General features: G+C 33.3%; 1 protein-coding gene across 32 annotated transcripts in view; it reads right to left on the bottom strand.

Annotated features, from left to right (window-relative positions):
* Positions 1–14935, bottom strand: part of LOC105032127 (uncharacterized) — a 57028-nt gene that overhangs the window by 19515 nt on the left and 22578 nt on the right. For 4 of the 32 annotated variants that reach the window (XR_012137473.1, XR_012137472.1, XR_012137465.1 and 1 more), the window contains exon 4: positions 8083–10217. Coding sequence is in view for 11 of the 32 variants with exons in the window: in XM_073250010.1 (XP_073106111.1) it covers positions 9064–9097; positions 10115–10217 (137 nt within the window). In the remaining 21 variants the exon portion in view is untranslated. Of the gene's footprint in view, positions 1–1610; positions 1903–8082; positions 10218–14935 lie in introns of those variants that run through there. The other 28 variants (XR_012137484.1, XR_003798679.2, XR_012137483.1 and 25 more) reach the window with 22 other exon arrangements.

Consider the following 14935-nt stretch of genomic DNA (forward strand, 5'->3'; position numbering starts at 1 on the left):
GGGTCCATTTTGGATTGACGGCTCCTATTTTAAAACGACTTGCTATTCAAATGCTCTCCTAAAAGGTCTCCTCAAGTAGCTGTAAGCATAATTGGTCTATCTTTACCCTTATCCATAGCAAATAGAAAAAATGTCTGACACATAAATATCTCAATGATCTTATATATGTTCATTATGATCTAAAGTTGAGACTAAAATATATTGAAGAGAAAGTTGAGTTGAAGTACTCGAATCCGACTGCGAATGACTGTTAATGATGAGGATCTGATAATCAGATAGATTGTGGACCAACAACAAGAGCTGAAGCTTGATGAGCCAAAATCATGTCCACAACCAGCCGATTTCATAGCTAGCAAGAGTAGGGTTGACGCTAAGCAATGGACAATCAATAATATTCCATGCAAACTTCCAATTGATCAGCCACATCAAGCTGAGGCACGACGAGTGGACATGCAGCTTCTTAATGCAAAAATAAAGGGAAGATAATTGTAGCCCTAATAGAGAGGATGGAGCAGTCAGTTAATCCAGTTCATTCAGATTCAAAGATTAAACAAAATGGTGACAATAATTCTTCTGATGGTTATGAATCTGGTAGTCAGAGGAGCGAAGGATATGATATCATCGATTATAAGATGTAACTGCAAGATGATCTTCAATTTACTAATGAATCTCAATTTACACATGTCACATAAGATAAGGATTATGGTAAATGAGCTGATAGAGCCCACAAAGATACGATTTCATACAAACGACGAGCTTTTTGAAATCATTCAAGATATCATGCAGCTGCAGATAACCTCATACATGGAGTTGGATCCGTGGACTATTAGATTCTTCATCATTCTAAATCCTCTTATCCACATCCACAAGCAGCTTATGATCTATACAGATACGGTATAGTACGTTCGAGATATCATCTTCCAGCAGCTACTATCTTATATAATCCAGAGCATCTTATGGATTGAATTTTGTTGTCGATATATTCGGATGAGTCTCTTTATAGCTGTACTATCAATTCAACAATACTTCTCAGAACCAGAGCTTCAGCAAGAGATCTGGGACAAGTTACAATCTAACATGCATATTTATGGGATTAGCATAGAAGACTATAATGCTATATGATTAAAGGAATGGATTGACGTTAAACCAATTATGTAAATGATCTAGACATTTATGAACAACATCAACATTCGATAAATTCTAAATCTCGATATGTATTGATTATTTATATTTTATATTTTTTAATTGATTAGAGTATTTTAGGATTCAATAATATCTATTTCTCGTAAGACTATTTCTCTCTGAAATAATATTATGTATTCACCTTAGATTTAAATCCGCATCACACTGTTTAATCACGGGTGTACTGAAGTGACACAAACATTAAGAAACATCAATTTAGATTTAAAATTATTCAGGCAATAACGAAAAATTGATTAGATATCTTAGAAATCATAAAAAGAAATAGCATGCAAATTTGACCAACATGCCATGCCGTACCGAGTGTAGTATGGTATCGAATCGATATCATACTATACTGATTGGCGACCGGTACTATCACTGGTACCCCTACAACCTATTTTGTTAGCAAACATACCCAAAAAATATAGTAACAACAAGCAATATATTCAATGTTTTTTCTTTTTTTTTTCTTATAACAACGGTATGAACTTATATAACAGTAGAAAAGATGAGATAATTGAGATAATTTAGAAAGTTGAGATAATTTAGAAAATTGAGTTGTTAAAAGAAAATGATCCAAAATGAGAAAAAAGTGAGATTCTCAAAAAAATTAAGCATTAACTCGCAAATGAGAGATTGGCCAAGCGAACGTAATGAGAGCTGATGCTAATGATCTGGGAGTATTTTGAAACATTATAAATCATGGTTTATCCACCATTTCTGAAAAAAAAGAAAACCATAAGATGAGTGATATATAGATATAAAATGGAAAATTTCTATTAAGAGGCATTTATGAATTATCAATATATGACTAGGCACCAACTATTATAGGGAAAGACTTGTCATTTCAGAAAATAGATAAAATCTTGAGATATTATGATTTTCTAGAACATCCAAATGCATCATAGGAGAATCTAGTTACATATTTTAAGAACTAAGACGAGAATTTAGGTTCAAAGTAATAATTTAGATTGAGCAAATCCAAACATCAAAACATGTCATGACATAAAGTTATAAAATCAATTATGAACATATTTGAACTAGAATCATGATTTGAATGCATTAAGTGCAATGACTATTATTATCATGACCATGATACTATTCATCAAGACTTAAGTTATCAAACCAAATCCAAAACGAGCTCAAGACAGAACAATATGTCAAAACAACATTGCACAAGGAAATGAGCCAGAAGCCCATTGCATCTCTTGCATTGTTCGTTGTAGGCACAAATACATCAAGTGGCTCACAATAAATAACGCATGGCTCTCAAGTAGAAAAAATCTCCAGACAAGCATCCCATTTAATGATAGGCATAATGCCAACTATTCAACACCATCAAACCAGGTGCTTTATCTAAGGATAAAATCTTAACCATAGTTTCTATTTTTTTATCGGTTTCATCTGCAATTAACCTTGCATTATCCTTGCAATAACAAAGGAAATAAAGTTGAAAAGGTCAGGAAGCCACCTATCTCTAGAAAAAACACAGACATAACCAACTGCAACTCCATGCTCCATCTTTGCAATTGCAAAGATCATGAACACTAAAAAAAATTTGCAATTGCAAAGATCAAGATAATAACCATCTTTTAAAAATAAAATCTTACAGTATTGACAAATATCAATTTCAAAAGAGGGCACCGGTTCTTGAAATGACAATGTTGAAAAACTTCCAAAAGCAATTGTTGCTTAGTTGTTCAAAGAAGAAAGTTCATAAGCTATGAAAAGTATTTTTGAAACTTGGGACTGCTAAAGGAATTTTAGTTGCTAAATTAAGATTGTTAAAAAATGATAAAAAATCAATTTGAAAAAAATATCATGATTTGAAAAAGGTTTGTAATTTGTAAGTCCTTCCATTTGACTAAACATTTTTGCACTTTAAAAATGTGATTTTAAGAGTAAAGTTTACTCGTTAAAATGAAAATGTTCCTAAATCATTCAACACAGAAGAATATTTGACTTTCTAATTGGGAACGCCTCTTTTGGATAAAGTATTGAATGATGAAATTGTGATTTAAAATGTGGAGATTAGTTTTTATATGGGGAACATTCATAGACAACAAAAAAACACATCTTGACACAATCGCAACATGAGAAAAATTTATGAAAGCAAAATTCTTTTTGAACATTAAATTTTCAATTCAAAACATGCAAATTTCAAAAGGGAAGTTTTGTCATCAAAAGGATAATGCTCATTTTTTTAAAAAAAGTAACTTTCAGGCTTAAAAGTTTTAGAAAAACTAAACATGTGATTATAGAAATAAAGTTTAGTTATTGAAACAGGATCCTCCACAAACCACAAAAGGTATTCCAATGAATTTAGTCAATACAAAAGTTTTCCAAACTCTTTAAGTTTTAAAATTTGCAAAATTTAATTCCAAAAAATAACTTATTTGTTAAGATGATAATGTTCTGAAATCACAAAAACTCATTTTGAAATGAAAAGATTTGAGAAAACATTGCATCTGTGAACTTTCCTTCTTGACACAAGAACAGCTTTTAAACATAAAATCAGAAAACTGTGTGAAATTTACTTTTGAATATAAAATATTTGAATTTCAAAATATGCAATTTCAGAGGAGAGTTCGGTTGTTCATAGGATAATGCTCCAATTTTTCAAACAACAAAATGAAGGTCACAATACTTTATTACTTCAAAACATTTTCCAGCTTCAACTTATTGATTCAAAACATATGACTTCAAAGTTGTAATACGCTCATATACTACAAAACCTATTTTGATGAAATATGGCCAATGTGAGGAACCTTTTTATAACCAGGAAGCCATTTTCTAAATATGAAATTTTGAACTTTCCATGTACTAATTCCAAAATAGGACCTTATTTGACAAATGAGAATGTTTCTAAATTACAAAAACTCATTTTCAAGCAAAATACTTTTTGAAGATTTGAGAAACCTCATAAGAGTGCAACCATTTTTGATCTTAAATTTTCTTAAATTAGAACAATGCAAGTATTAGAGGAAGTGTTGCTAAAATAATGATGCTCTGTTTACCAAAAGAAAAAAAATTTATGATTCTCTAATTTTTAGAATGAAAAATAATAACCAAAAAAAATTATAATTTCAAAATTTTATTTACAACTTAAAATTTTGAATCTCCAAAAGTGTGAAGTTCATCAATAGAAACAAGAATATTCATAACCTACAAAAGCTTTTTGATGACATTTACTTGATGGAACAGAGACTTCTGTAACCACAAAACAATTTTTAAGACTCAAAAGTTTTGAATATTACATATTATAATTCCTAAAGTGGAGTTTATTTGTTAAGATAATAAGATTCCAAAACTACAAAAAAACCTAATTTTAAAACAACAAATGAGATATGAGAAAACTTTCTAATTGTGAACCCTTCTTTCAGACTAAGTTTTAAATTTTGAAACATCCAATTTCAAAAGTGTGAGGTTTATCTTATAAAAAAATTCAAAATTGTAAAATAACTTTATAATGAAACAATGACAAAAGAAAACTTTGTGTACAAATTTCAACACAAGTAATTTCAAAAGAAGAGAATACCTGCTAAAAGAATGGTGCACCAACTTTTTAGACAAAACGTAAGGGTTGAAAAATCCTCCTTCTAGGCTAAATTTTAAATTTCAAAAAAAAAATCTGAATTCCAATTGTCAAGTTTGTTTCCAAAAGAAAAATGTCCACAAATAGTAAAAACACCTTTTTTTTTTTTTTGGTAAAGAGTAAAAACACCTTTTTGATATGAAATTATGACATAAGAAAACTACAACTGTAAAACCTTTTTTTGAACTTACTACTTTTGAATTTCAAAACAAGCAATTTCAAAAGTAGAGTTTAGCTGTTAAGAGAATAGTGTTCCAATCAAAAAAACATAGTGGTCAAAAACTTTATAACTTGAAAACCATGTTTCAAACTATTTCATTGAAATTTGGCTAATGTGAGGAAATACTAAAACTATGAAACCATTTTCCAAGCATAAAATTTTGAACTTTGGAACTTAAGATTTCAAAAGAGGAGTTTATAAATTAAAATTAAAATATTCCAAAATGACATAAACATATTTTGAGAAAAAAAAAAGATCTGAGAAAACTTTTGTAATTGAGAAAACTTCTTTTGAACTAAGTTAAGACTTACAAATTTCACAACTTACATTTCCAATAGTAAAGTTTAATCTTAAATCGCTAAAATTACAGAATGTTAATAAATTACAAAAGAAATTTTGGTAGCACATGAGAAAATTCCAAGGGAGCGAAACCTTTTTAAACAATAGAATTTTGAATTTTAAAAGATGCAATTTCAAAATGGAGTTTGTTGACAAAAGGAGAATGATCTAATTTTTGAAATAAAAAAAAAAAGAAGATAAAAAATTCTTACAATTTCAAAGCCTTATTTCAAAACTCATTTTATTAATTTTGAATTGTGTGATTTTGAAATTTTAATTTAATTTTTGAAAGAGGAGCATTCATAACTACAAGAGCCTATTCCATGAAATTGGTCAATGCAAAGAAATTTTTTATATCTAACAATTTTCCAAACTCCAAACAGTTTGAACTATGCAAATTGTGATGTTCAAATTTCAAAAGAAGATTATTTGCTAAAACAAGAACATCCAAAAGGACAAAAACTCACTTTAAAATATAACCAAGATTTTAGGAAACAATGCAATGGTAAACCCAACTTTTGGACTCTCTAGTTTTGAAACATGCAAGCTCTTACAAAGGAGTTTGTTTTAAATGGAAAAATGTTCACGAAATCATGATGTGAGATTTTCGAAGTGCAGAGGCTTCTTTTTTAACTTAAATCTTTTGCATTTCAAAATATGAAATTTCAAAACAAAAGTTTAGTTATCAAAAGGATAATACAAACATAAAAATCAAAGCAAAAGAACTTTATGATTCCAAACCATTCAAAATTTTATATGTTTGGAACTTGCCATTTCAACATTATAATTTGGTTATTAAGAGAACATTCATAACCTACAAAAAATATATATTCTAACAAAATTTGGTCAATCTAAGAAAACTTTGTAGCTTGGGAAACACTTTCTAAATTTGAAAGTTTTGACCTCTAAAATTGTGATTTCAAAAGGATTTTGTTAAAAAGAAAATATAACTAAATCATGAAAATTTATTTTGAAACAAAAAAGAGATTTCTATAACAAAAAATAACTTTATCATTATGAACCCTTTTTCTTTGGACGAAGTTTTGAATTTCAAAGTTAGTGAATTCAAAATCGGAGTTAAGACCTTAAAATAAGAATGTCCATAAAATACAAAACCCCTTTTGATATGATATTGCCACTTGAACTTAAAATTTGAAAATCAAAACATGCACTTGCAAGGGAAATTTTATTATAAAATCTTTAATTTCTGAAACAAGAAAAGAAAACATATGACTTCAAAAGTAAAGTTTAGTTCTTGAAAGAAAACAATAAAATCGACAAAAGGTTTTCCAATAAAATTTTGCATCAGCGAGCACTATTATAACAATAAAACCATTATCCACAAGGACATATTCTTGAAAATTACAAAATGCCAATTTAAAGAAAAATGAGATTTGAAAAGAATGTAATGGTGACCTCATTTTTCAATAAAATTTGAATTTTGAAACCTTTTTCAAAAGCGGAACTTACATTCTCACAAAGCAATGCTCATAAACTACAAAAAAAAAAAAAAAGGTATTAAATCCTAATGCAAGAAAACCTTATGAAATAAAAAAATGAATGTCAAGAAACTTGGTAATTCCTAAACAATATTTTGAAATTTGTGGTTTTAATAGTCCAAGTTATTCGTTGAAACAAGAAACTTCATGATATTAAGTTTTTGAGTTTGCAAATTGTGGAACCAAAAGAAGAGGGTTTTTTTTTGGTTAATATGAGAATGTCCAAAAATGACAACAATTAACTCTAAATCATTTTAAAAGAAACTAATGTTTATAAACTTAAGATCTGTTTGGATGATTGGACCCAATATCCATACGATTCATGAGTTGGACTAGTGCAGCCATGAAAAATAAGTCGGGGTACACTTATATTTCCAAATACCCAGGAGCCTTGGGCATATGGGAATATAAGCCTAGGCTAGACTTATTTTCCTAGTTGCACTAGTCCAACTAGTGAATCCCAATGAATTTTACGCCCAATCATCCAAACATGCCCTTATTTTGGATGTCCAAGAAAAAAATCCCATGAGGTTCATGGATTTGGACTAGTGCAACTAAAAAAGATAAGTCTGGACTAAAGTTACATTCTCAAATACCTATGGACCATTGGAATGGGCTAGCCCAAATGCCATAGGGGAAAAAATGACCTACTGCCTATTTGGATATCCAGGCAAAAAAATCTATGAGATTCATGGATTTAGATTAGCGCAACTAGAAAAAAGAAGCCTAGACTAAACTTATATGTTTAATACCTAGGGGCTTTTGGAGTGGACTGGCCCAAATCCTTGGGAGAAAAAAATGATGTCAGCAGATTTTTTTCTCCTATATAAAAGATAGTCTTGGATGGTAGGCTTAGCCCAACCTCCAATACAATGTTTTTTGATATTTGTACTAGCTCAACCCACAAATCCTGTGGAATCATGGGCCCAACATCCAACCAGCCCTTATTTTTCATATAAAACCATGGTGTGAGAATTTTATCATCAAAAACATCTTTTGAATCTTAAATCACGCAATTTCAAAAGGAAAGTTTGGCTATTGAAAAGGTAATGCTTTTATTTTAGAACAAAACATCAAGGTCAAGAAATAGTAAAATTTGAAAACCATATTTCAAAATTAAGATTTTGAAAAACATGTGATTTTTTTTTTTTTTTTTTGGATACAATATAGGAGGCAAGCCTGAAATAAAAACTGAAACCAGTTACAAACATACTTCATAACTACAACAAAAGCTGGACCTAATCCCATAAGAACTGAACTCCAGCTGCATCTGCAGCCAAAATTTGATTCAAGACTGGGTGAAAATATGGGATACTTCAAATACACATGCTGCTTTTTTCCATTCCACATCATATTCATTAACAAGGGGGAGGACCTGTGTCTGAAACATGAATTTTTAGTGATCCAATATATAACAATTTGAGTATATATCCTTCTAACCACAATTGGTAAGCACCCAAAGTATGTACTGCCACCTGAATTCCAAGCCATGCTCCTACCAGTTCCACAAATAAGATGTAACAAAGGAAAAGCTTCTAACCACCAGCTACAAGAAGATGGCCTTCATAATCTCTGAACCATAAAAATTTATCTTCAACACTCCAAGTGGTGGGGGGACACAAGAAACAGTTGTATTAACCAAAGGGTTATGATTCACAATATAGCTACTCTAGTGCCTTTTCTGAGCATTGAAGGAATAATTAGGAGAATGGTTCAGACACATACCAGAATGACAGTAACATGCTTTCCTTGCAACAACTTGTAGGTGAGATAACTGAAGCTTGAAATAATCTTTCATTCCAAGCAGACCAAAATAGCCAAGAAGCATAGGCAACCAGGGCCTTACACCTCCTCTCTACCATGGCTTGGAAAACAAGTTCCACAAGAGGTGGCAAAGAGGAAGGTATAAAGTCCAGGCTGCTCTCATGATTTAATTCCTGCCAACACTGCTGAGCAAATGCACAAGTAATGATAACATGTTCACAATCGTCATTGGTAGATGGGCATAAATCCCAGAATTGTGAGTGAATTGGAATGATATCCCAACCATGTAATGCAGCTTTCAAGGAAACTTTTGCCACAACATTATTTTCCACCAAAATGTTTGGACCCTCATAGGAACTTGTAAATGCCAAATCCATTTAAAGTCGTTACCTGAGGGTGACACCATAAAGTGTAACTCTTTCCAAGAGGCTTTATTCAGTGTGCTGTTGCCCCAAGTAAGCTGATCAGGCCACTTCCCATAGTGGGATTCTGCAAATTCTAGACATCATATCAGTAGGGAAAACAGCATCTAGGAGTGACCGATTCCATCTTCCATTATTTGAAATAAGGGCTACAACCTATGCATTTGAAACACCTACTTCCATATTGAAATATGTAGGCCATACTGATGGAAAAATGGTAGTAATCCAAATGTCAAAGAAAACATTTATATTGCTACCATTACACACAGACTATAAAACTGAAATTGAATAAGGAACGCATGCTGGCATATTTTGTTCCAGATTATAGAACATCCATGTGATTTTCAATAAAAATACCAAAAACCTTTAAATTTGTATTTAGCATCCACCACTTTAGCCCACAATGAATTTGAGCAGCTAATTTACCCATTAAGGGATGATGTCTATATTGTCAAGATTAAATGCCAAGTCTACCTTTTGTTCTAGGCATGCATATTGTTTCCCATGATATAACATGAAAACCCAGTCAGTCTACCTGATGCCTCCGTAAGAATGCACGAGAATGCCTTTTCAATTTCCTCAACATGGATGTGGGCACATGAACACAAGGCATGCAATATATAGGAATGGAGGACAACATGAATTGGAGCAAGGTTGCTCTTCCTGCATAGGAAAGAGCCTTCCATTGCCAATTTTCTATCCTAGTTGTCATTTTTTCCATCATGTTTTATCATAATTACTGATAGTGGCACCACCAGATATTTCCAAACCCCCTTCTTGATTGGCATATGAAAGATGCGACTCATCTTAGTGTCTTTTAATAAGAAATGGACTCAAAAGTAACATGAGATTTGGCTCCATTTACTGCCAGTCATGAAACTGAACAATAAATGTCAAGGATTAGCTTTAAATAGATACTATCACAGGTGGTTGCTTTAACCACCAATAGGCAATCATCTGCCCCAAAAAAAAAAAAGATATAGATGGATCCATTACGTTTAGTTTAAAAGCCCTAATCATATTATATTACACAACAAGCCCTTGACAATATTTCAGATGATAAGATAAAAAGAAAACAGGGGACAATGGACACCTTTGCCTCAATCCTATAGTACGATAAAACCATTCTGTAGGCACACCGTTTACTAGAAGAGCAAATCTTGGATTAGAGACATTCCATAACCCACTGCACCAATCTGTCATGAAACCCAAAATGAGCAAGAACATTAGACAAATATTGCCACTTAACTCTGTCATATGCTTTTTTGAATCAACTTTGAGCATCATGAAGCTTTTTGCGTGAGGTGCCTTATGTAGAGAGTGTGAAATTTCTTGTGCTAACAGGATATTTTCAGCTATGTTTCTTCCTGGGATAAATGCACCTTGGGCCTCTGAATTAAATCAGATAAAATCAGTTTTAGTCTATTCATGAGGATTTTAGCCATTATTGTAAATAGTATTGCACAAGCTAATAGGTTAGAAGTATGTGACTTCAATAGGACCAAGGTTCTTGGACATCAGTGTTATGTAAGTGTCTATCCAAGACTGGGCCATGGTAGCATGCCTGAAGAAATTTTTTGTAGCTAAAAGGACATCATGTTTAATGAGATACCAGAATTCTTGGAAGAAGAAGGGTTGAAATCCATCTAGCCCTGGGGCTTTGTCAGATTGCATATTATAGATTGCCTCCTCTATCTCATCTTCTATAATAGCAGCTATTAGATTCTCATTCTGGACTTCAGATACTCCAGCTTGAAGGGGGGTAACCAAATATCCATAAAATCAGGTTGTGCTGTCTACCTTTGTTGAAAGTAAGCATAAAGTAATCCCTTAATACCTCCAACATCCTCCACCTAATGACATTATGAATTGCGCAAAATTGAAATCTTATTCCATCTTTGATGGAGAATGGTGGATCTATGGAAAAATTTGGTGTTGGAACCACCTTCCTTAAGCCAGGTAATTCAGGACTCTTGCCTCCAAAAAACTTCTTGTAAGTGCAGATTTTTATTATACTCCTAGAAGTGCAAGCAGCCTCATTTGATCATGTATATCAAGTGCCCCCTCAATTGCTTCCTGCATTTGTAACTTCAAAATATCTTCATATAAAGCCTGATCCTTTCTAATATTCTGTAGTAGCAGTGATAATCTAAAACCAGGTGAATGGTTTCCCACATGGTGCCATGCTCTCCTTACTACATCATGAATACCTTCGCACAAGAGAGCCAGAATTTCTCAAATCTGAATGGGTTGGTATGCTTGAAGTTGGCCTGTTTTATAGATAATGAAATGGCACAGTGATCTGAAGCAAAATGAACTAGATGACTCACCCTTGATTCAGGAAACATACCTAACCACTGGTTAGATGCAAAGGCTCGTATCTAATTGCACCCAAACCCTAGCTAGGCCAAATCTATTATTACACCAAGTATAGGTAGGCCCCTCATATCCAAGATCAATTATCCCTGTGGTTTGATGAAATGGCCTAAATTCTCATACTTCCCTATCAACATGGAAAGCTTTACCCCTTTTTTTATCTTCTACTGATGATATACAATTAAAATCTCCTATAAAGCACGGGCAACCCCAAATTGATAATACTAGATACCAATTCCCATACTATTCTACACTGCACTCCAGTTGTGCTAGCATAAAAATTACTCTTAAAATCCAACTAGGTCCGGACTGAGGAGTCATAATCCCAAAAATTACTTACTGTATCCAACTCTTTTTTCCATACAACTATATTCCCCTGAGAAAGTCCAGAAATGGATTCATATAGACATTCCAGAGTGGACCCATAATCCATTGAATTCGAGTCATGGATCTCTCTGATGGTATAGTTTCTAAAAAACAACATATATCCAGGTCATATGTGCATAATATATCTTTTGTACAATTTTAATTTACAAAAGGGGGCTTAGCAGCTCCCATACAGTTCCATGAAAAAACTTTCATTCCATACTTTCCTAGAGAAGTGAGAGATCCCAGCTTCTAACTCATTAATTGAAATTACCAGTTCCCCCATCTCATTAAAGTTTAAGGTTTGTGCAGCGCTATGACTTCCATGGACTAAACCCAGTGTGTCCTCCTTGGCATCACCAAAAGCAGCGATGAGTATTGTGCATAGGCTCGTCAAGCATGGATGGTTCATTTTTTACACCATACTTCATTAGCTGTAGTTAGAACTGCTCTCGTCTTATAGTTGAGATTCTGTGATTGCTGGAATAGTCTCACCGGTCCCCAACCCATTCTGTAATGAAGGGAAAGGGCTTCCTTCTTGCTTGGTCTGAGTAGATAGCTAGGCCTGAGTTTTAGATTTGCTGGTAAAGCTGTCCTGCTCCTCAACAACTAAAACTTTAGAAGGTTGGGAGAGGGGGGGGGGAATGGAGGGGTGGGGATTTTGCTTCAGAAGATGAAGATCCTTGCTACTTCTTGGGTTGATGACCTTTTTCTTTTCTCCTTGGCTGCAGTTTTGAAAGAAGTAGCTCCCATAGAAAAGGCCAAAGAAGATCCTATCTCCATTGGCTGTGGAGTGGCTCGGCTCTGACTTTCTTGTTCGCTAAGAGGAGCAAAACAAGAACCAGAGACTATTGTCAAAGGTCCACTGGATACTGACTGTTTAGGTGGTGATCTTCTAGTAGCTTTTCTGGCTGGTGCCCAGTTGGAAGGTTGATTGTTAACAGCTTGAGCCTGATTTAATAGGTTCTTCTGTTCAGCTGATTTGGATGGAGTAATCGGAACCCTTGCTGCATGTATCCATGGGCCATATAAAGGTTCAACTCTTCATTCTTCCTTGTGATTTATATAGCTGCATTCTTCTTTCATATGTTCCAACCAGCCCACGTATATAACATAAATCAGGAAGTTCTCCATAAAAAAATTCTTACTAAATCATTTGTCTTTGGACTTTTCTGTTTGTGTCAAGGCAAATGCTTTTAATTAAGATTTTACGTCCTTGCGGGATGGGAGGGTGTCCTAGCCGTCTTATCCCATACCTGTGAGAAAACGGGACCGAGACGGGTTCTGAACTCCAAAATCCATCCTTGTAGTGAGAGAAGAAGAAAGAGGAAAGAAGAAAATGAAAGAAAGATTAAAAAGAGAGAAAAAAGAAAGGAACGAAGAAGAAAAATGAAAAAAAGAAACAAAGGGAGAAGAAAAATAAAGAAAAAGAAAAAAGAAAGAAAGAAAAGTAGAGAAAAAGAAAGAAAAGGAAGAAAATAAAAAAAAAAAGAAAGAAAGGAAAGAAGAAGAGGAGAAAGATGGAAGATATCTATTGGGATGCATGACCGGAACTGCTGTCGAGATGGAATAGGACAGTGGAGCATCCCATTCCATGAAGAAACCATGACACCTTTGTCCCACGGGATTTAAAATCTTACTTTTAATTATATCAATTTAAACATTCGCTTATGCAAAGCCCCTTTCTTTAACTTTTTCGGTCCATTCAGCCAGCCCCATCAAAGTACCAGCCACAGACAATTATCCTTTTATTTTTCTTTCTCCTACAACTCAAGAAGATCAGGTAGCCTAATCCATAGGCTAGCATGATGAATAGCATCCTTACGAGGCCTAAACTCTGGTCTCTAACTTTCAAGTGCTAATAAATAATAATTGACCTGCCAGCAACCAAGGACCCCAAGTTATAATCCGATTCTTCACCTCTTCCAACGGAAGGCTAAAGAGGAGAAGACCTTCGGAGAGCGGCAAGACCAGGAAGTGCCCTTCCACGCCCCACCTAGCCCTCATCTCTCATCGAAGAACATCTATGGGAATCCACGACCAAGGAATTTACCTATTAAGGTGTGTCTTTCGCCCATGAACAAGCTTGTTTGATCTCATCATCTGCAAAAAGCACCAGTTATGTGAACTTCCCTTGAAGAGCTTCTAGGTTTTCTAGAGTTGGTCATGTCATCTCCTACCAGAAATGCTAACTTCCTTGTACTATTTGGGACCATGAATGACCAGAATCCAATTTCATTGCACCACCCCCGCATCAGAGAACTCCTTGGAGATGAGGCCATCACCTCCTTATTTGGTTGATCTTCCTTTAGATCTATTATTGGGTCAAGGTCCATCTCAGCCCTCTCCTGCCATTTCCTCTCTGTTGAGGATTTGGTTGAAACACTAGCCAAATCTTTTGCGAGAGACTTTCCTTTTTCAAGCATCCAGAATCCTCCTTTCATCTTAAAAAATGTGTGCTTTGAAAAGAGAAATTTAGCCAATGAAAGGAGAACATTAGCAAACCATAAAAGGCATTTAGTTGAAATTTGGCCAGTATAAGAACATTTATAACTATGAAACCATTTTATAAATGAGATATTCCAATAAAAGGGATTATTTGTTAAATGAGTATATTCCTAAATGATAAAAACTCATTTAAGAACAAAAATGAGATTCCAAACATCTTTGTAATTGCAAACATTTCTTGCAGACAAAGTGATGAATTTCAAAATTCATAATTTCTATAGTAGTGTTTTAAAAAGAAGAGAGATCATAAATCATAAAAACATGTTTCAATATCGTGGGAGCAAAATCTTTTTTGAACCAAAAAATTTTGGAATTTCAAACATGCAATTTCAGAAAAGGAATGTAGTTTTAAAAAAATTATTTCAAGAAAACTTTTGTAACTAAAAAACCCACTTTGAAACCACAAGTTATGAAGTTGCAAACTCTGACTTCCAAACAACTTTATAATTGCAAACATTTCTTGCAGACAAAGTTATGAATTTCAAAATTCACAATTTTTATAGAGGTGTTTTAAAAAGAAAATAGACCATAAATCATAAAAATACATTCTGATAGAAATATAAAAAACATCATGGGAGCAAAATCTTTTTTGGACTAAAAAATTTGGAATTTCAAACATCCAATTTCAGAAAAGGAATGTAGTTTAAACCATTATTTCAAGGAA

This window comes from Elaeis guineensis, chromosome 1 (genome assembly GCF_000442705.2).
Source record: "Elaeis guineensis isolate ETL-2024a chromosome 1, EG11, whole genome shotgun sequence".
NCBI classification, from domain to species: Eukaryota; Viridiplantae; Streptophyta; class Magnoliopsida; order Arecales; family Arecaceae; genus Elaeis; species Elaeis guineensis.